Source organism: Physeter macrocephalus, chromosome 4 (genome assembly GCF_002837175.3).
Source record: "Physeter macrocephalus isolate SW-GA chromosome 4, ASM283717v5, whole genome shotgun sequence".
In the NCBI taxonomy this organism is placed as follows: Eukaryota; Metazoa; Chordata; class Mammalia; order Artiodactyla; family Physeteridae; genus Physeter; species Physeter macrocephalus.
In genome coordinates, this window is record NC_041217.1 from 59468364 (window position 1) to 59489645 (window position 21282).

General features: G+C 43.4%; 1 protein-coding gene across 4 annotated transcripts in view; it reads right to left on the minus strand.

Moving 5' to 3' along the window:
* ILDR2 (immunoglobulin like domain containing receptor 2) overlaps positions 1–21282 on the minus strand; it is a 72482-nt gene that overhangs the window by 26628 nt on the left and 24572 nt on the right. For 2 of the 4 annotated variants that reach the window (XR_003679458.1, XM_028488667.1), the window contains exons 4-6: positions 10006–10062; positions 7172–7318; positions 5874–6050 (exon numbers count right to left, since the gene is read on the minus strand). The exons of 1 other annotated variant lie outside the window; for it this stretch is intronic. Coding sequence is in view for 1 of the 3 variants with exons in the window: in XM_028488667.1 (XP_028344468.1) it covers positions 5874–6050; positions 7172–7318; positions 10006–10062 (381 nt within the window). In the remaining 2 variants the exon portion in view is untranslated. The remainder of the gene's footprint in view (positions 1–5873; positions 6051–7171; positions 7319–10005; positions 10063–21282) is intronic. One more of the 4 variants, XR_008616977.1, reaches the window with a different exon arrangement.

Below are 21282 nucleotides of genomic sequence, written 5' to 3' on the forward strand. Positions count from 1 at the left end.
TATAAATGTCTAATCTTCCTAAAGATTCTTGAGGGAAAAGAATGCTTATCATTCTAGCTCAGTGTAAAGCCCAGGATGGTGCTCTATACATAGTATGCACTTAAATGTTTGCTTGAGCGGAATTGGTGCCAGCCTGGGGCTGGGGGTAGGGTTAATGCTTTCTTTAGAAAGAGTATTTTCAGTAGTTTCCCTGTCTAGATTGTGAACTTCCTGAGGTCAAGGCCCAGTTCTTTCTGTTTATCTCTGCATCCTGAGCACCTAGCATAGAACCCGACACATTGCAGACACTCAAAACACATGTGTTTGTATGAATGAATGAATGAAAATCAGGAATAAAAACTATTTTACAAAGAATTACAAAGTAAGGCAGAAAAGGCCATGTGATGGGTTTGTTGGAGAATTTTCACCAGGAAGGGGAAGGCTTGAATGGTAGCTTGAGGGAGCAGCAAAAGCTTTAGGTAAGTTTTGTTGTTTTATTGATGATTATTTTTTAGTAAAGAAAATGAGCATGTTTATAGGCATTAGGGAAGGGTCTACTCTACCTGCAGCTGTGGCTTTATCTAGGTGTTCTTAATATGTGAAGCACTGTATGGCAAACATTCAGTAACACTGAGATAAAGGGGGGAGAGTATTGCTATAGGGAACAATGTACCAGCTGTCCCCTGGCAATGAGAGATGGCCGCCATCCTGATCAACAGCTGGAAAATGCTCCCTTAACTGCAACTTGGACCGGCGCTTAGATTGCTTTCAGTGTCATTATAACAAATTGCACTCCTCATTATGAGACAGATTTGATCATGTATGCATAGGTTATCATGACCCTGAAAAGTTACAGTAACTATTCACAGCCTCAATGATGACGGCAGCTTCGCCTTTCAGTACTGGCATTATAAAGAGACACCATTGTACTAGATACTTTCAGCTTTGATTTCTCAGTTACACCAGCTCATGACTTCAGAAATCTTAATCCCTCTACTTTGTCAAAAAGGACAGAGGCAGAGTACTGATGTTTAGACTTTAGAGGCATCATCCGTTTGGTTTCAGTAGCTAAAAAGCTAGGCACTTCTCCCTTTGAGAGGTGTTGGTTTTCCTTTTTTAATTGAAAGCTGTATATTCGATGGGTGGCACACTATAACTAATTCTCTTGTCGTGGTAGAACCTGGCTCTGTGTCACGTATATGCTCAGGAGCACAGAAAGCCTTTCTTGATCCCTCCAAGCAGATGAGACTTTTCCTTCTCTGAGCTGGCATCAGAGAACAGTCTTATCATATGCTCCTTTCTATTTTTCACTCATTTTATTTCCATTCACAAGCCCCCAGAAACCACTCTGCTGGACCGTAAACTCCTTGAGGGAAAATTTGTATGCATTCATTAAATTTTTCTTGATTTGAAAACAAATAGAATGGTGTCAAGCCGATTTTTATCTGTAATTTGTCTGAAGATCAGAGAACTCTCTGATGTGTGGTGATATTTTAATAAGAAATGTCCTACATTATTGGCCAAAGACCAGCATTTTTTGGAAAATGACTTTTTTCCTGGTGATATTTCAGTTTAGGGTCGATGGATGATTTATTTCTCTTTTGAAGTTCAGTCTGGTCCAAGTCCTTTGGTTGGTGTGGATTTTCATACTTCAGCTCCTCTAATTTATTAGCCTTGCCAACTTTGATTTTTACTGGAGAGGGACTATTGGGATATTCACTTTGATGCCAAACTATAATTTCAAAAATTCTTATTGTTAAAAGATTTGAGTTGATACTTCTGACCCGATTAAGGCTCAACTATTTTTCAGCTAATTTCCCCTTTAAAGCCAAATCCAATTTGTAAAACTTGCAAAAGAAGTCTGTAAGGCAGATATCCATGGATATAGCCTTGTTCTTCCTGTCCTATCTTAATAAGCTAAGGAAGGCTGTTTATGGATAATGGAACAGCTGCCAGATTCCACCCCCAGGGTGACAGCAGCTCAGTTGTGGGAGAAGTGATGCTTAAAATTTGCATATTCTCTGTATACATACAGTAGGCATATATATAGACACACATCCTTATTAGTTTGAAAAATGACATTTCAGAACCCTACTTGCCTATTCAATTCTTTTGCAAGAAGGATGAGTGGAGACCAGGTAGATGTGAAAATAAAATGGATTCAAGCAAGGGAAAAGATAATTGCATTAATCAAGGTGGGAGATGATGGTGGCAATGACTAGGATAGTTGAGTAGAGATGGACCAATTCAAGGTTATTTTGAGGTCCAATCTGAAGGACTTGGTGACCAGTTGGATGAGAGAAGTGAGGGAGAGGAAGAGATAACGATCAAGTCCCTGCTTCTGGTTTGGGCTACTAAGTAGATAACGGTGCCATCCACTGAAAATAAGAAATGTGGGAGTTGGTTTGAGGTTGAGAAACAGCAGATTAATTCCATTTCCTAGATAGATGTTGAGCTGGAAATGCCTGCAATACATTAAGGTGGATATGTCCAAAAGGCAGGTGGATATATGGGACTGAGGATCAGGAGAGAGGATGGAGATAAAGACTGGCAGTCATCAGCATATAGATGATGACTGAGGCCATGGACTAGATATGATTTCCCAGGAAGAGGACCTTGCACAAACAGGAACACCAACATCTGGGGGATGTGCAGAGAAAAGAACAGCCAGCATATAGTGAAAACGGTAGGAAAAACTACAAAGTACAGTGTTGAGGGCAAAGAAATATGAGTGCGTTGTCAGGGGTGGCAAGTGCTTTTGAGAAGTCAAGGGGGCAAACTTTGAGAAGCATCCATTAGAGTTAGCAATAAGGCGGTCTTGGCAAGCGCTGGTCTTTGGAGTGGTGAAAGCAATAGCAAGACAGAAGTTAGTTGAGGAGAGGAAATGGAGACATTAAAGATTCAAAACTATATCAAGGAGTTTGGCTGTGAAGAGGATAAAGTGGATAGGGAAGTAGCATCAGAGGACTATAGGGTTTTTGCAAATTGTTGTATTTTAATGGGAGAGATCCGAGTGTGTTTTGAGTGCTGATAGGAAGGAGTTGCTAAAGAAGGAAAGGCTGGAGACGTGAGGTGGGAATGGGGTGGGGTATGGAGATTCAGTAAAGAGAGAACCTTGACAAAGCTGAAGGGGATGGCTCCAGAGCAGGACACGAGGAGACAGTCATCTTTTTTTGTAACGGAGGTAACAAACAAGCATAGCAGGTAGCTGCTATGAAGAATGGGAGAAGGAATCAGGGTGCCTCTTATCTCTTGCCCATTCGGTAACTAACTGGCTATACTATATGTAGCTCATCAAAGATGCCTTTTCAACTACACAGAGTGTTCAAAAGAGTATTGTGTACAAATGTAATCTGAAAAATTACTGTTGCTAGATGATTACCCTAAAATTGAAGTAGCATAAAAATAAAAAATAGGCTAAATTTACATCTTTATAAATCAGCATTTCTTAACACTTCTAACATTCTTTAAAGAACAATCTACAATGGAACAGTGGCTTAAGCCATTTTTCTTAAAGGAGAGATAGCCAAATGCCATCAGTAATTCTGGCCATGGGACCATGAGTACAGAAATGTGCCCAGTGAGGATCATGAAGAACTCACTCCTGACTCAACGAGCCAGAAAATGATAACATGAGCCAGACTAGCTTGGCCAACACTGGTTGTGCATTCTCCCCTTTTCCCCTGCTAACAGAATCCTGACTTTGTTCATTTCCAAGGTGAACAGGTGTTTTGGCCTAAAAGATGAGTCTTGGTTGGTCCAAGCCAATCTGGTTTAGGAATGGAGACAGGACACAACTCTTGCCAATAAAATTACATGGAGAAGTCTGCTGGAAGGAGAAGAGGCTTCTGGAAAAGTTTTGCTCACTCTTGAGAAAAGGAGCACAAGGAAGGAGCATAACTCTTCCATCTCTGAATGCAGTTAGTATCTGGGACTGTGGCAGTCATCATGGAATCTGGAGCGGAGCCAGCCCGGGAGGACAGAGGATGCACTCGGGATGCCAGAACAAAAGATGGAAAGAACAAGATCCTTCAATGATGCCACCTGAACTGTTCCATTAACCAACCCCAGAACCACCTTACCTTGGAATTTCCTGCTATGGGAAATAATTTTTATTTTCTATTTTTTAACCCACTTCTAATTGCAGTTGGTTAGTATGGCAGGATGGAGCCAAAATGACTGAACTGCATGCAAAAGCAGGAACTGGAAACAGGTTGAAAACAGGAGAGAAGAAGTATTTGCCATGCTATGAATAAGAGTCATTTTATTATGAGAATCCATTCAATAAAAAGTAAGAGGGAAAGGGTTCTGATGGGAAGGAAGGAGACAGAAGACTGGGGGGAAAAGGCAAGCTGCAAACAGAGCATGAGACAAGTCCTATTAATGCCTCTTTTGCCCACTGCATCCTTGGGGGCAATGGACTGTATTGTATTTATCTCTCTAATACCCTGTGTGTCCTTGATCATTAACTTTTACTTCTCAGTCTGTGACTCATTCCCAGTCTCAGACGTCAGAATCCTGCTAATAGTTCCTGAGAGAGAAAAAACACAAATACCAATTACTCACTGAGGATATCCACTCCTTCCAGGGTGGAGCATTGACAGTTCATTAAATGGAGTAGACATTCTTCCCTGCTCCCCATTGAAGGCCGTCCAGACACCTCCAGGGGAGAAATGTCTGTTTCATCAACCCTAGTGGCTCATTCACACCTAGGGATTTAAAAATCACCTCCTAAACATACTACATACACAGTTCAAACCTTTACTACTCTGTAGTCCTGTTCAGATGCCTCCAGGAAGGCTACATTTTAATGTCTCTATACTCCTCTACCCCTGCCTATAACCTTGAATTCATCATGCCCTCAATGGGGCTAATCTTCATCCAAATAAACTCTCCTTACCGGTTATCTCATTTCTGTCTAGGATATGCACCACTAGACAACTGGGCTCATTTTGAAGCCTCCTAACATCTAACTGCTTGCTCTTTCAAAGCATCTCTTAGATTCATCCACTCATTTCAATGCCCATTGTCTCCATCATAATCCAGACACTCACATGTCCCACTTCAATCACACCTCAGCTCAAGGTCTCTGATTCTACTCTCTCCTACTTACCACTTGCTTTGGCAACATGTCACCTCTCCACTCAGGAACCTGCCTGCAGTGGATCTCATTCGCTATGGCACCAAGCCCCAGCTCTTCTGGGAGGGGTTTCAAGGCCCTCCCTAATCTGGCTCCACCATATTCTTCCACTGTCTTCCAGTCAGACAGACAAGCTAGACACTGTCAAATACACACACTGTGTTCTTTTAGCTCTGGGCTTCCACCGTGCTGGCCTGTGTATGTCTCTGCTTTCCTAATCCTTCTCGTTCCTCTAGGCCCAGCTCTAATCTCCCCTCTTCCCTGAAGGCTCTGTAACCATCCCAGCTCTTTCTCCTTTGAACTCCCAGTACCAGACGCTTTAGCATCTAATTGTCGTACTAAAGGTCCATTTTCTTTCCCTGGCTGGGCCACCCTGCTTGTTAGACAAACCTTGTCCTACACTTCTGAGTGTTCCTCATAGTACCTGGTAGAGTCCTGAGCACTAGGTAGGGAAGAGATAACTATTTATTAATTGAATGATCAACATGCAAGGGGTACACCTTGCCTCTTTTTCTTATAATTTTAGTTATTGAGGAGCCTGGGAAGAAAGCAAGGGGCAGCAATGTCCTGCAGCCCTTGGAAAGCCTGGCATGCATTCCAGGAGATATCTGATACAGCTGGCAGGCTCCCATTTCCAGAATGGACATAATCATTGTCCAAAGAAGCGTCACCGAACTGATGGTTCTCATCAGCAAGAAACCAGAGTGGAAGCCGGACAGGAGCATGGGGCAGGGCAGTCGGGAACTAGATTTACCACTGTGGCTTCCTCCAGTGGAGTCACTTGGTGCCAGGGGAGGTGGATGCGGCTTGTCCATCAGCACGCCAGATGCGGGGGCTCCTCCCAAGGGGACAGAGGGGATGGAGTAAGGGCCGGGGACACCGGAGACAGAGGGAGGATACCCGGCCTTTGCTGCTTTCCCTGCTTCATACACTGTGGAGGGAGATGAAGAGCTAGAGAGATTACATCATCCCACCCTCCACAACCCTCACACCAAAAATTCCTGAGGGTGTGCTTAAGGGAGCTCCTGGATGTATGCGCGGGCGTGTGTGTGTGTGTGTGTGTGTGTGTGTGTGTGTGTGTGTGTGTGTTCTACTAGTCCTGAACTGATTCATTGGAACCCCTCTCCCCCACTCTCTTGGATTCCTCCAGCGATGACATAAGGAATTACAGTGTTTAGTAGAACCTGGCAACTGAGTAATTAACAAGTGCTGGGAGCTGTCAGAGCAGCCTCCCCTGTGACAGAAGCAGCCCACTCTTAACCACGTTGCTGTAGGCTGCCTCAGCCCCTCTGGAGGAGGCCTAGCACTGGGGCTGCCCAGAGCTGCTTCCAGGAGGCTCCTAACCTCTTCTAGAGAGGCAAAGCCAGCTATGTGCTGACACACGGCCCCGCTCTGTGAGCTCAAAAGCAGAGCAAACAATCTGACTCCTCGCCGGGAAACTGCTGTGTTCCTAAGGATATGAAAGATACACATTGTGTCTCTCTCCTTCAAGACGTTTATGGCAGGGTGCCAAACTTACTGCCTATATGGGCTTGGCCAGGGAGGTAAAATTGTGAATCCCCAAAGGAGGACTAGTTCCTTTGTGGACCATTTTGTCATAGGAGTAAATACAACTCATCTGTGTCTGGATGGGACCCAAAGGCTGTGATTTGCACACGCTGTTGGTAAAAAAGAGGAGTTCTCTGCACGCACAAGGCATGACCAGAGACGGTTTTCTCTAGTTTGCATGCCCGAGGAGAGGGCAAAAGCCTTACCCCGCAACCTCACCATCCTGAACCTGCCCTTCCTTTCAGCAATAGTGTCAGTGAGGATTCCAAATGCAGGGGTGATAGGTGTAAATCAGAAGCATGGAGAGGTGCCTGTAGGTGAGAAGGCAAACAAGAATGGTCATCTCAGGAAGCCGGGGGCTCCCAGCAGAGGAGAGTCTGGAACGATCGCTTTTGGGGTGGAAGGAAAGGCGGTGGAGAAGGCGCTCGGGGCACATAGCTGTCTGATGGAGAGGTGACATTTATTTTGATCACTCTCCATCTCCACACTCATCACTTTACTCACAGGCCTGCGGGCAGCAGCAGGAATCTGGGCAACATGGGCAGCGGATGTAGCAACAGCAGCTGTGAGGGCAGCACTGGCACCAGCAGATCCCCACCAGGACGAAGAAGAGGAAGATTCCCAGGATCACCAGGCCAACAAACACCCACTCTGGAAGGACGCACAGAGAAACCCACACTCGAGGCGGCCCCCTGCAGGGACAGGCACCCTCTCATCAGTGTCTCCCTGTGAGATGAGCGAGTGGGAAGGACCTGGGGGAAGACAGTATCTCGTAACAGGGCACAGAGCCCCCAGACTAAGGAGGAACTCTGAGAGTGAGAGGTGCAGACTCTCCCAGGGCTGGGGCGTGGAGAGCAAGGAAGGTTACCGGGGTCATACTGAGCACACATAATGACCAGTACAAAGGGATGGGGGAGTTTTAGGGCCCCTTCCTGGAAAAAGGGCTTTTACCTTACCAACTGTAATGTCAGAACAAGTATGGGACAAGAGCAGAGATTCCTGGCTAGGTAGAGGGGAACTCTGCTTCCTGAGCTACAAAGTGGTGGGTTCTGTGAATTCGTATGTTTTGTAGCCAAGTTAATCTTGTCCCTAAAAGTGTAAGTCCTGAGAAAAAGTTCTCTATGTCTGTATGGTCTAAATCAGAACATATTTAGGTGGTCCATGTCCCTTGTGTATTCATCTGCTTTCCCTACTGACTGCCTCTTAACATCTTTCCTGTACTCAGCATCAGGGCTGAGATCAAAACCCTTTGCTAAAGAAAACTAGAGACATAGGCTCCGAAGAGAAGATACTGTCCCTGTTCCCCAAGAACGGTTTGATCACACTCCAGCTGACCACGCTACACAGCCAGCATAGCTACGGACTAAAGTGGTTCAGGACTGTGATGACTGGGAAGGCTCTCACGTGTATATCTGACCATGTTTGTTAACGTCTGCTATTTTCACTGCTCTGCCAGAGGCTGAACGTGAATTTAATTCATTTGCCCATCCAAGAGATTAAGAGAAAGGAAACAAATCCATTTGGCTTAGATAAAAATGACTGTGGCCCTGGAGTGACCTGATGTCATGCTTTGGGGACTTGGCTATAGGATCCAAAGCAAAAGATTAAAGCAATTCATTTTGATTGAAAACCATCTAGCAAAAATTCCTTTGCAATCAACTTCAAGTACACATTGTTTTGTTTGAATTTTAGTTATTAAATATTCCTTCAGTGAAATGGAACATTCAGTTGGAGCTTGAGAATATGATATTTTGGTTATATAAAGGGTTTTGTGATCATGATAAAGTTATTTGACCTTTGTTTAGAACATAATTTCCTCAGAGGGGAAACAAACAACTTACGTTTCCCGAATGGTCCTCCTCACTCACCCATCAGAAATACATTCAAAATAACCATGTCACCCTCTATTCAGGAAGGAAGTGAGAAGGCCTTGTGCCCAGCTAGAATGTTCTGGAGAGCATTCTTGCTGAGGACAGCAGATAGTTGAGGGCTTTGGCCTGTGCCTTAGCACTAACATAATAACACAATGCGGCCTGAGATAAGATATGGGCCCTGAGAATTAGATGAGATGTGTGGTATGGTGGCTACAACTTGGGTCAGGCAGTCAAGGATAAAAGACTGGCGGTTACCTTGGAGAAACAAAGAATGTTATCCATGAAAGGATTCTTGGAGTCAAAAGGGAGAGAAATTCAGGAGACCAGGACAAGATATGAAAAATACAGTAACTTTTCCTTGGGACTGTGGGATATAACATCTAGTATGAAGCAATGCAGTGTAACATTGTTTTTTTGTGATGAGCAAATGCGTACAAATGGATGGAACTCTGGATAAGGCGGATCACAAAGAAATATCTATTTGCGTCCTTGGGATCAACATCAGTAAAAAGAATGTCTGTATTTGGGTTGGCCAGCTAATGAGAAAGGATCAGGAGAATTCATGGAAGAATAATTAGTGAAGCTCAACTGTGAAGACTCTGGATGCTTCTTTAAACCTGAATCAAGTCAAAACCAATCGCCAGGATTATTTTGTTTCTCTCTTTTGCTCTCAATTATTAAGCAGCTCTTAACCCTTTGGCAGAAGCTCTCCAAAGCAAGGCTGAATCATATCCTTTCCTATTCCCTGCCTTTGGATATGTCCTCTCCCATAGTTCATTCTTGTTTCTCTCTAATCCTCCTTCCATGATGGGCTATAGTGCAGCATCAAACTAATGTTGGCTTGTCTAGCTGGTATGTTCAACAGAAGCTACATAAAAAGACAGAGGTGTAAATTCGGTGCAGGTGTCCTTGACATAGGGTCCATGGACCCCAGGGACTTAGGGGGCCAAGAAGCCCCTGAAATTGTATACAAAGCAATGTAGATCTCTAAATGTGTACTTTTCAAGGGAAGAGGGGTGCATAGCTTTCATAAGGTTTGAAAAAATGTTTTGATAAAGTTATAAAAGGCAATTCAGAGTAATATGGTTGTACACTAATGAATGGGTAAACATAAAACTTAGGGAATAAGGAATGCAGATTAATAACCACTCCGTTAAGGATACTTATAGCTATCTGGGTGCAGCTGAGATACTGAGATTGCGAAAAGGCCTGCATACCTGACACTGAAGGACTGGGTCCCCATCTCAGCCTACTTTTAATTACCATTATTCTTTTAGGGCCTAGTAACAGAAGAAATACAATTTGAAGGCTCTTCCAATGGGCTTAATTTCATCCTGGAAAATACCACAGACATATATAGACAAATGTACAAATAAATTAAAGGAGCAATTAGTAACTAATGCAGAAGCAAGACAGATGGAGGGATAGCAAATTAAGCAAATACAGAGTTAAATGACTGAATACCTGGCATAATCTCCACAGCAAAACTGGGCAAGAGATCAGCAAGCAGCCCTGTCCTGCCTAAAAGAAGTGGAAGGAAAAGAAGAAGTAAAGAGGTTACTCCAAAGGAAAAACACAGCCTGAAGCCTAGCTCCAGTTAGCACCATCCCTACATGGGGCCATTGATCCATGCTGTCTGTGTCATGAGACGCACATCACCAAGGCTGGACTCAGTCAAGAGAATGACCTTTTCCATCAATCTTTGGCAGCCATCTAAGAACTCTGCACCTAAACCAGGCAGACGCAGGAACAGAAATTTCTCTCCAACTATTATAGAAGGAGGAAATCTCTGCTTCAAATATGAAAAACCCTGCTTGAGCAGACCGACATATACCATCTCCGTTCATTTATACATCCTACTCCACGTATATTATTGGAAAGTCAAACCCGTCTGTATCCAAACGTTCAACCTACATTTTCATACATCCATACACAGTCCCATGTCCATATAAAAACAAAAGTACATATTTGGTTTTAACTCAGAATTATCTCCCTACATGATTCTATTTATAGCCTAAAGATATTTCAATGATTAAAGTTTTCAAAGGCAAGGAAATGATAAAGCTAGATCAGTTATACACTCTTTGACACTCCTTCTGGCTTCAGAAATACTCTGTACATATGTATATGGTATGGCTTTTCCATATGGCACCCACAGCTGGCATGGTATGGACCCAAGTGCCTTCTGTGTGATATGGCACAGAAGCTTAAGGGCTGGTGTCAGAACAGGTGCCCCTCGGGGCTCTGGGAAGCAAAGAGCTGTGCAGGAAACAACACACTGGAAGAGGTTGAGGAGGAGATTAGTCCTTTTAAAAACTAGCCTGGTTTATATAGAAAGAAGTGCTGAATGCTTCGACCATGTTCTCCTATCCAGGTAAATACAAAGGCTGTAATAGGACTTCTGCCCTGTACCAGGTTCTCTCTATCACAGTGCAGCCTTGCTAATAAGAAACAAGTTGCACTAGGAAACAACTAGCAAACTCACTTCCTTTGAGGCTTGTGATGGCAAAAGGTCACTATGGTTCCTAAGCCTGCAACTGAATCTTACTTCACTTATGGGCATGACATATGCTTCTAGAACAGCTCTGTCCAGTAGAAATATAATGTGAGCGACAAGTAATTTTAGCTTTTCTAGTAATCACATTAAAATTGTTTTTTTAAAAAAAGATGAAATTACCTTCATAATATTTTGACTTGAACCAATGTAGCTAAAATATTAATACTTCAAAGGCTCTGTAGCCACACATCACCATTAGAAAACACCTCTAGGGGTCTGGTCTCCTTGGTTCATTAGAAAACAACTTTTCCTGTTGAAGTTTGTTGAGGTGCATTAGAGAAAAACTTACCCATGTGTGTGGTTTATATTTTGAGTCTAAAGGTCATAGTTGGTCACTGATCCTCTCCTCTATCAAATCACCCCATAGAAAAGCAGCTCTGACAAAAGTCAAAGAAAAAGAAGTTCTTCCAAGGCACTAGGAGAGGATGCTGCAGCAGGGGCAAGGTGTTAGGGAGTCAGGTAAAAGGGCTCTTTGCTCACTTTATTTTTCTTGGCTCTCCTCAACTATACAAGGCCAGTGTGGTAAAATGTGTCCCAGTCATGTCTGCTGCATGGGTAATGGTCCCACATTTGAAAAGTTAATCAGTACCAGAGTACATTCCAAGGAAAAGAAAGCATGGAGTGGGCCACTAGGTTAACTCTGTTTTATTTTTTATTTAGTTATTTTTTTGGCCACGCCATACAGCATGTGGGATCTTAGTTCCCCAACCAGGGATCAAACCCGTGCCCCCTACAGTAGAAGCTCGGAGTCTTAACCACTGGACCACCAGGGAAGTCCTGAAGTTAGCTCTGTTTTAGGTTTTGGCAAGAAGGGTTTCCTTCTTTCTGTCTTCCATCTTGCGCAGCTGACACGGTAAGAGTGGTTTGGTGCTTGCGAGGTCTCTTGGAAAGACAAGTGGGAGCCAAGCAGGTAATTGGAAAAGGGCATCTTGAAGGAGAGATGGGATAGCCTTTGGCCTAAGCCAACATGAAAGGCTAGGAGGTTCCCCAAGGCTCACACGTGGTCTAGTCCTTTTCCCTAGGGATAGGCGACCAGACAGGGATTTGGGGCCAAAGTCCAAGCAAGTGATTAAGAGCATGCATTGGTCTCACATGGAATGTTCTCTGTACAAATATCTCTTGGAAGCTCAACAAGGCAATAGACGGGTGGTCAAGGATTTGAGATCTTGGACATCTCTTAAAGGCATAATTAGTATTAATTACAGCCAACAGCCAATGATCAAGAAGTCAATATTTTTTTAAAAAGTCAATATACTGTGCTTTTAGCAAGGCAGTTATCAGATGTTTACTTAATGGTTTTTTTTTAATATGGACAATTAGTACTTCTAAATATATCTTATTGTATGTAGTAAAATGAGAAGCTTTTATTGTGTTTACTCTCTAGTTCTCAAGCCTACCACTGTTTTAAACATCCCTATATGTGCTGTAGCCCAAATCATTAATTACATTCATAACAGAAATGTTATTGATGATATAAGCTATTGATCTGTATACAATTTCTCACAGGAAATTAGCTATGTGATAATAATTAACTAGAAAAAAATCCACACATTCAAGGAGGATATGGTACTCACACATATTATATAGAGCATATTCTATTGGAGTAAGCAGTGGACTGGGAGTCAGGGTACTGAAGGCAGCTTTGACATTAGTTTACTTGGTGACCACTATGGACAGATTACTTCCTCTTTCTAGGACTCAATTTTCTCATTAGTCAAATGAAGCGGTTGAATGAAGAGATCCATAAATAGGGAGACCATACATCTTGGTTTGTCTGGGACAGTCCTGGTTTATGCCTGTTGTCCTGGTGTAATTATTAATAGCACCCCTTTTAATTCCAAAGTGTTCTAATTTGGACAATTATTTATATGGTCACCCTATCCATAACATTTTCAGTTCTCAAATCTGATACTCAGTGATCAGAGTTGCAAACTCAATTCCATATATTTATACGGACCAGTAGATAATGCAAACAAGTGCAGCTGGTCAAATGTAATACAACTGGGAGCAGCTGGGCATGTGGCAAATGGCATATTGTGTCTGTAGGGGCTTTTTCTATGCACCTCTAGCCAATTGTTGCCTCACAGAACTGTGTCTTCAGGGTTGCAAATCTTCCTATTTTTCAAGATTAGCCACACCCCAGATTTTTATGTGAAATATCCTGATTTTCAAATGTTGGCAACTGATTCATAGATTTTTAAAAATCACGGGACAAGCCATACAAAATATGTTTTGGGACTGTATAGAACCCAGAGGTCATGTGCTTGCAACCACTGCGGGGTATATATACACAGATATAATTATGATGGATAAAACACAAAAGCTGGATTTCCCCACATGCTGTTTAGAACAACACCTTGATGGTGTTCTGACACTACTTCTGCACACAGAATGTTAGTGAATATAAGCTCTAGGCACCTATGTTCAAATTAAAATCTGAAAGCAACAGTATGACACACCAAATTGTTAGCCCTTATTTCTGGGGCACTGGAATGGGCATCATGGAAGAACAATGAAGGGGCTTTCATTTTTTAGATTTTTTTTTACACGTGTAATTGAAAAAGTTAAAATAAGAAACATGGACAGGAGATTCACAAAGCTTGTCACTACAACAGAAAGACATACATCAAGCTTCTCATTCTCCCTGAAGCAATGGCCAATAGCTGACACTTCAGAAGATGGTGAAGCCTTCCCATAATGCACCTGTGTAGTGTTAGCCCCAGGGTGGTGTGGGTGACAGACTTTGGCAGTAAAGTGGGTAAAATTAAATGTCTTCAGAATTCAGAACATAGTAGGAGTTTGGGGATAGCAGATTATACCACTATGTTATGTCAACAGTAGAGAGGGAGAGAGAGAGCAAAGCTCTCTGGCTTTTATAACATGACCTATATTTTCTAAGAGCTAAAGGCATTTTAAAAAGTGAATTTATGCTGGAATCCTATATTTCTAAAAGTCATTTTGCTTCCAGCTTCTTGCTTAACAATTCCTAAAAAATGCTGTTGCCAGTTAGAAATGCTCTAACTTTTCTTCCTATTCTACTCTATTCTATTCTGTCACATCCAATGAAGGTCTGATGTTACAGAGTCCAAACAATTGCAGAAAATACATTCCAGATTTCAGCAGCACTTTACCAACACTTGTGAATCACTGTCATTCTTCCAGGATTCAGTTAGAGTGGCAATTACAAGTCACTTTAATGTCTAAGAAAAGGATGGAAAACAGACCCAGCAAATAGAAAGCCACATTTACTCTTTTCAAACCCCAGCTCAAACTATGAGTAGAAAATACGGTTTTCACATAAGCACTTCAAAGAGTTTTTCCCAAACCTTGCAGAATCTATTACTTTTAAGAAATTTCCATATGAATAGACCAAATGAATCAGGCATACTACTAGTTTGTACACGCACACATGCAAGTGTCAGTATCATTCCATACCATCACAAACATCATAGCCCAAAACATTCATGTATTTTGGGTTGAATGACGAGGGCAGAAACAATCACTTTTAATAAAACAACTTACAGATTTTACCTATATAATTCCCTGTTTCAGCTGTTTTCTGCCACTGACACCTTGAAGTTATCCCCAGCTGAACTCTCGGTACATATTCCTGAGAAGAAGTTCACTTCTGGAATGTCTCCAATTCATTCATTCAACAAAGAAATGTATATTGTGCCTGGTGGAGACGCAGAGAGGAACAAGACTTGATCCCTATGCTTGAAAGCCTCAGGCTCGCCCACGTAGCTTGTCCAGCAGTGTGAGGCTAAGAATTCGGCTTTACTTCTCTGCTTCAGGGTCACATGACTTACCAAGGTCAAAGGACTTTCTTCCTGCCAAATCCCCTGTTTTCATTAGCTTTTTTTTGTTTGTTTTTTTTTGCATTTTTGACATCAGGTTCCCCCAGTCATGAGGCCTTCCCCCAGAGACACAGTCCTTGCCTGGTTTCCCACTCCTCTCCTACCCATGGCATTATCTTCACATATTTCACAACAAACCATGTCCCGGTGACATTTCCCCAAGGTTCTGATACCCTTTTCTTGGCCAGTCAGGCCCTCAATGCAGGATGTACTTACCTTCTTTACCAGCTAATGATAACCAGCTAATGAACTTCTCAATCTTCTGCTTCACTCAAATTCTTACCACACACAGTCTACAAGACTCTGAAATATGTTCCAAAAGAGCCGTGTAAGAATACTGCCCTGAGAGGCTGCATCCTCCTCCATGCCCCCAGTTTCATGAGAGCACTTGTCTCTCAGCTGCCGTGATTCCTTTACATGTGCCTCCACTAGCAGGATGGAAACCCCTCTGCCTCCCCAACAGCGTGGCATGAGGAGGCACCTCACCCATCAGGACCTTGCACTTTTCCCAGTAGTAAATCCCCATTGTTTTCCATGCTGGGCTTCTGGCTGGACTTCTGATTAACTTCTCATGTTAGTGCCTTTTATCCAGTTCAAATGGACTCTTAATGAGCATATGAAGGAATCATTCATTCATTCAGCACTATTCCATGTAATGGAGAATGTTTAGCACCCCTGGACTCAGGGCTCAATGCCAGGAGCATCCTCTACTCACTGGAATATCCCCAAATGCCATCTTGCCATCTCAGGGGATTGAAGCACCACCTCATTCCACCTCCACAAGCTGAAAGCCACGAGGCTAGGGTATTTTCAAGGCAGCCATTGCAGAGAGATACAATATGCGCCCCAAGTTGGTTTTTGTCTCTAGTCTTAAAACTTAAATCCAAGCTCTGATCATTAGTCCAAGTTCTAGATGTAGGACAAACTTGTTTTCAGATCCTAGATCTGCTACTCAATTACTTGATGACAAAAGACACATTATTTAATGCTTTGGACCTTATGAAAAGAAGGGAAAACAATACTTCCTTTGTCCTTGTGATGTCAACACTGCTGACAGCATAGTTATCTCCATTCATTTCTTTGAAACGTACTAACTTGGAGTCCTTTTCAGTTTTGCCAATATATCATACAAATGAACCTTCTGTTCAGGATGATCTAGAATGTTTTTCTTCCCCAGCTTCTTGAGGTTCCCTTCTTTTCCCTTCTGCTTAATGCACATCTGGGCTTCATCCCACTTCCAGGCTTTCCTAAGATGCCCTGGATCCATTTTCAGGGATGTACTGTATCCACCCCTGATCTCTCAGATCCTAACCCTCTAAAAGGTTTCTCTCCTAAATCTCTGAGGAGAGCAGATGTTTTTCTCTGGCCCTTTTAAGTGTAAAGTTGTTTCTATGGCTGTTTGGAATCCCCCCAAATAGGAAATTTCCCAAGGGCACACACATCCCTGTTTTTATTCTATATTCCCATGGCAACCATGCATTCAATAAATAAAGATTATGATTATCCATCACAAATGTGGCTATAGCCTCCCTTTCTTTTATATGTAAACTATGTATTTAAGCATTTCATGTGTGTATTTTTTCTTTTTTTGTCCCTTTCGTTTTAGCTCACTTCAGATTATAGTGAATAATTCTTACAGTGAATTCTCTCCACAAAATGAGTAGTATCAGACCATCTGCAATTAACTGTTAATAAATGCTTCAGGCTTTTCGGCAGTGATTATAAGCTTGGCCTAAGGCACTGACTTCTATTCACACAGAATTCTAAAATCAGATTGTATTGCCAGAAAGGATCTCGGAGGTCATCTAATCCATAACCCACTCCATGTTTTCAGGAACCTGAGGCTCAGAGAGCTTAAGAATCTTACCCAAAGTCACACAGCTGACTAATAAACCAGGAGTAGAACCTGGGTCTACTCACCCCCATCCCTATCTTTTTTCCCCAGTATCTCACTCCCCCTCAAGCTTTGCTTATTCTTAATTTAGAAATGTTAGACATGTACAGCATTTCTAATCTCCTAGTATCTGCAGTGAGCAACACAGAAATTTGTGTTTGTGGCATTACTGCTCTACTTACATAATTAAAGTATAATGTCTGGATATAGGAGTGTTGGAGATGGTTAACAATTTCAGCACCTTTTAAACCTGTGACCAGAAAATGATTACTGAATACATCATAACACAGTATGAGCTAATTAAAAGGCATTCACCATGCTGCTATAAACTAATAAACAATAATAAAAATGATTGCAAAGCACTCTGCCTTTGCAAAGTGCTATAGTGATCCAACCCCCTAGCCCTCAAGAGTGAGTAGATGCAAAGTGTTATAAGTAATATAACGTGCTCAGCTTGGCCTGAGATGAAATGACTAAGACAGTTAGATTTGATTCCAAAATGATATGGAGCAGGGTGGGATTTAATGGAAGGAGGAAATTGAGTTTCTTGGTGCCCAGTGTGATTTCCTGAGCTCCCTGTGTCCCAACCATCAGACCTGTACAGACATTTCAGATGCAAAGATATCAAGAACGGCTAGTATCCTTAACCCAAAAATCCCAGGTGGTCCACGGCAGACACAGAGGGGCACACAGCTTGGTAGGTCTCGGATTGTCAGAGTTCCCGCCCTTTCCTCCGTGGCCAGCCCCCTCTCGGTGTGAGGGGCTTGAGCATGGAGCATTTCCCAGAGCAAATTCTGAGGCACTGCACCGTGTGAACTCAAACCTGCACACTTGAATAGCGGCGGCTGGCTTTGGAGAAAAATGCCATGGCTGTCTCTTGACCGGCTTTCAAGGGCTGCCATTCTTTCTTCCCAGGGTTGAGCCGATTTTCGGCGACACCCGCTCTCCCGCGGGCCTCCAGGGCCTCCCCTCTGCGGGGCCCGTCCCCTCCCTCCCGCGCACCGGCTTCGCATTTTTGCCGCCGCCCGTCTCTGTCGACTACAATGCGGCCGGCGGGCTGACCCAGCTGCTCCAGCTCCCGCCTGGGTAACCACGGCAACCGCGGGCTTCAGGAATGCTCACTAATTGAAGGCCGAGTTTCCTCCCACAGTGATGAGCAACAAGTGAAGCAAAAATAGTGAGGCGGGATAAAGGCTTCGAGGGAGCAGGGGGAGGGAGGGGAGAGCAGTCACAGAGCGGCACTGGGTGGCTGGGGGTGAGGGGAGGGCAAACAGCGCCTTCCACACCTCATTTGTTCTCTTCACAACAGTTTAGTGAAGAACCTTAAAGGACATCGTTTACCCGTCAGAAATCACAGCACACGTTTTTCAGTGAACAACTGTTACTGCAAACCACCACCTCTTTGCTGGGCCCCTTTGCTTCTAGTAAATGAATGGAGATGTGCACATCCCTAGGTCCCCATAATTAGAATGCCAGCTAACATCCAGGGTGCAGCAGGTGAAGGTGAGCTGAAACTAATTTGATCCCAGCTCCTCTGGATCTTCTGTTCTCTTCAATCAAAAAAAAAGAACTTTGGGCTTCCCTGGTGGCGCAGTGGTTGAGAGTCCGCCTGACGATGCAGGGGACACGGGTTCATGCCCCGGTCCGGGAAGATCCCACATGCCGCGGAGCGGCTGGGCCCGTGAGCCATGGCCGCTGAGCCTGCGCGTCCGGAGCCTGTGCTCCGCAGCGGGAGAGGCCACAGCAGTGAGAGGCCCACGTACCGCAAAAAAAAACACAAAAAAACAAAAAAAACAAACTTTCCAGGTGATCATCTCTAAAGATGGGGTGACGATCATACCAGTATGCCTGTTGTCCTGACATAAATTATTAAAAGTCTCCGCTTTTCACTCTCAAGAGTATTCTAATTTGGACAATAAATTATAAGGTCACACTATCAAAAGTCTTTCCAGGCCCATCCAGATTCTAATCCAAGTCTTAGGTGTTCCCCAAACCCTTCCAGACTTCATCAAATGGCCTGTGTGACCTAATCCTTGTATTTAGGTTAGGTAGTAAACACCCTGTAATTAACTGAGAAACGGGGGCTTCCAACAGCTACCAAAACATAGCAACCAAAAGTCTGCATGCTGGGACAGAACACCCTGAAACCCACTAGCAGGAAGATTCCCACAGGGCTGATTAGGGTCACCACTGGCAAGGCACTGCACAGATGTCACTGAGAAAACATGAATCTATTAGTAATAGGATTGCCAATTAACAGATGGCTCATTAAAGCCTCTGCCCATGGAATGGGCTAAAAGAAAATCAGCTCTCTAGGAGGAGTCCCAGAACACAGAATTCCCAAAAGAGGGTTCCCTCAAATTAGGGATGACATCCTGGCAATGAGATGTGGGGGATAGGAAAAGGTAGGAGAAGGGAACTGACATTTACTGAGTTCATATTCTGTGTTATTTAATCCTCATACTAGGTCTTCCATGTAACTTTCATTTTCCCTCCCCCATTTTTACAGATGAGGAAACTGAGACTCCTCAACATTGACTTACTGAAGGTTATATTGCTGCACTGAGTCCACAGATACCTGACTCCAAAGCCTGTGCTCTTCACAGTGGACCTTATCCAGAATCCAGATTGACCTTTGGTCAAGTTCAGGGTTTTGCAACCTTGGCACCATTCACATTTGGGGCCGGATAATCCTTTGCTGGGGGTAGGAGGGCTGCCCTGTGCATTGTAGGATATTCAACAGGCTCCTTGGTCTCTATCCACTAGGTGCCATGGTACCCCACAAGACGGGACAACCACAATGTTTCCAGACATTGCCAAGTATCTCCTGGGGGGTCCAAAGAGGCCCCTCTTGAGAATCAGTAGCCTAGATATTTAATATCAAATATAGTTTTAATCTTTTCTTGTATTGTTCTCTCATTGCTTCAGAAATATAATACTTATCTTTACCAAAAGACAGTAATTTTCATAGGGACAAAACAGTGCCATTTTAAAATTTTGTATCCTCACTGTGCTAGGGACATAGTATGCAAAAAACACTGGTTAAAAGTTAAATCATAATTCAAATACAAATCACGCTTGAAGCAAAACTGACTCTATCGCATGGTGCCTATCAAAGAGCAAGGTTGCGATTATGCAATGGAGAGGTCTGAAGGCCAGAAGAGGCTTCCTGCAAAGGGTAAAAGGCATGATCCCTAGTCTTTGGAGCAACCACAAACCCCACTCCACTGCTCAGTTGGTAGAAAGCTCATTTTTGGCAGCCATTAACCAGAATCAGATGCTAGTTGATGCCTGGTTGACTTTTCTGCCTCCTCCTCCTCCACCCCTTCAACAGTTTTCTGGTTCTTCTCAAAACCAAAACCAACAGAGGCATCTAGGTAAGCTCAGGGCAGAGTAGGCCAGAGCTAGGAGAGAGGGCTGGGAGAAAAGCCAGTGGGGCTGAGGCCTAAAAAGCTCTCTCCCATTATAAGTTTTGTGTCCCCCCTTTCATGGGAGGCAGTACAGTTATCTCAGCTCTTCAGGAAATCTGAAGATAGATAGGGTAGGTCCATCCTCCTAGAGGAATCAACTCCCCTTGATGTCTTTCATGTGAAGCCAAGATATCTGAAGTATAATCAAGTCTGCAAAGGAAAATATGGGCACAGCCCAAATTGAAAGATGTTCCAAAGGAGTAACCCCCAGATTTATGGCTAGAGTGTGACTCGGTAATTAATTCCTTCTCTCCCTTTTGCCAGGAGTCAACTTTTCTTTCTTCTCCTCCAATTCTTTCCCCCTCTTCCTCTGTTTGTAAATCTCTGAGAGAAACAGCAACAGCCACTCTCAGAGATCAAAGTTTGGGCAGGCAACAAAGACCTCCGAGGAGGAGGCTGTTGCCATGGGAACTGTCTGAGCTGAAGCCCTTTTAATCGGCAAATCTCCTGGTTAGCAGCACAGGCTAGGGCTGGTAAAGAGGAAGAGAAGGGGGAGGGGGAGTCTTGGCAACAAGTAGCCTTTCTAAACAGCCAGAACTCCACCTGGGGGTGGAGGTAGGTCAGGATTCAAATTGAGGCAGCACTGACACGGGGGGTGAGTGCCTGAGTATTTCTGCACAGCCGTAGAAACAGACTTCCATCAAAAATCCCTAAAGCCCATCACAAATTCCGAGATGTCCCCTCCCAAGAATTCCCTGATTTCTTATTATGTTCTTAATGGCTTTTTAATACTAATGGGCAGAAAGGTTGATTTTAGACCAGAATAACACTTTCAGGCACAGTATTGTGAATAATGTGATTTTTTTTTTTTAATTAATGCATGCCTGTTTCTCCACCTCTTGTCTGGGTAATACATGTTTACTTCTGGATAAGTCACAGGAGGAAATGGAAGGAAAAATAGAAGCACGACAGGAAAACAAAGGTAATTCTGTGGCATTACCTTCACATTCTGTGGCATTATTC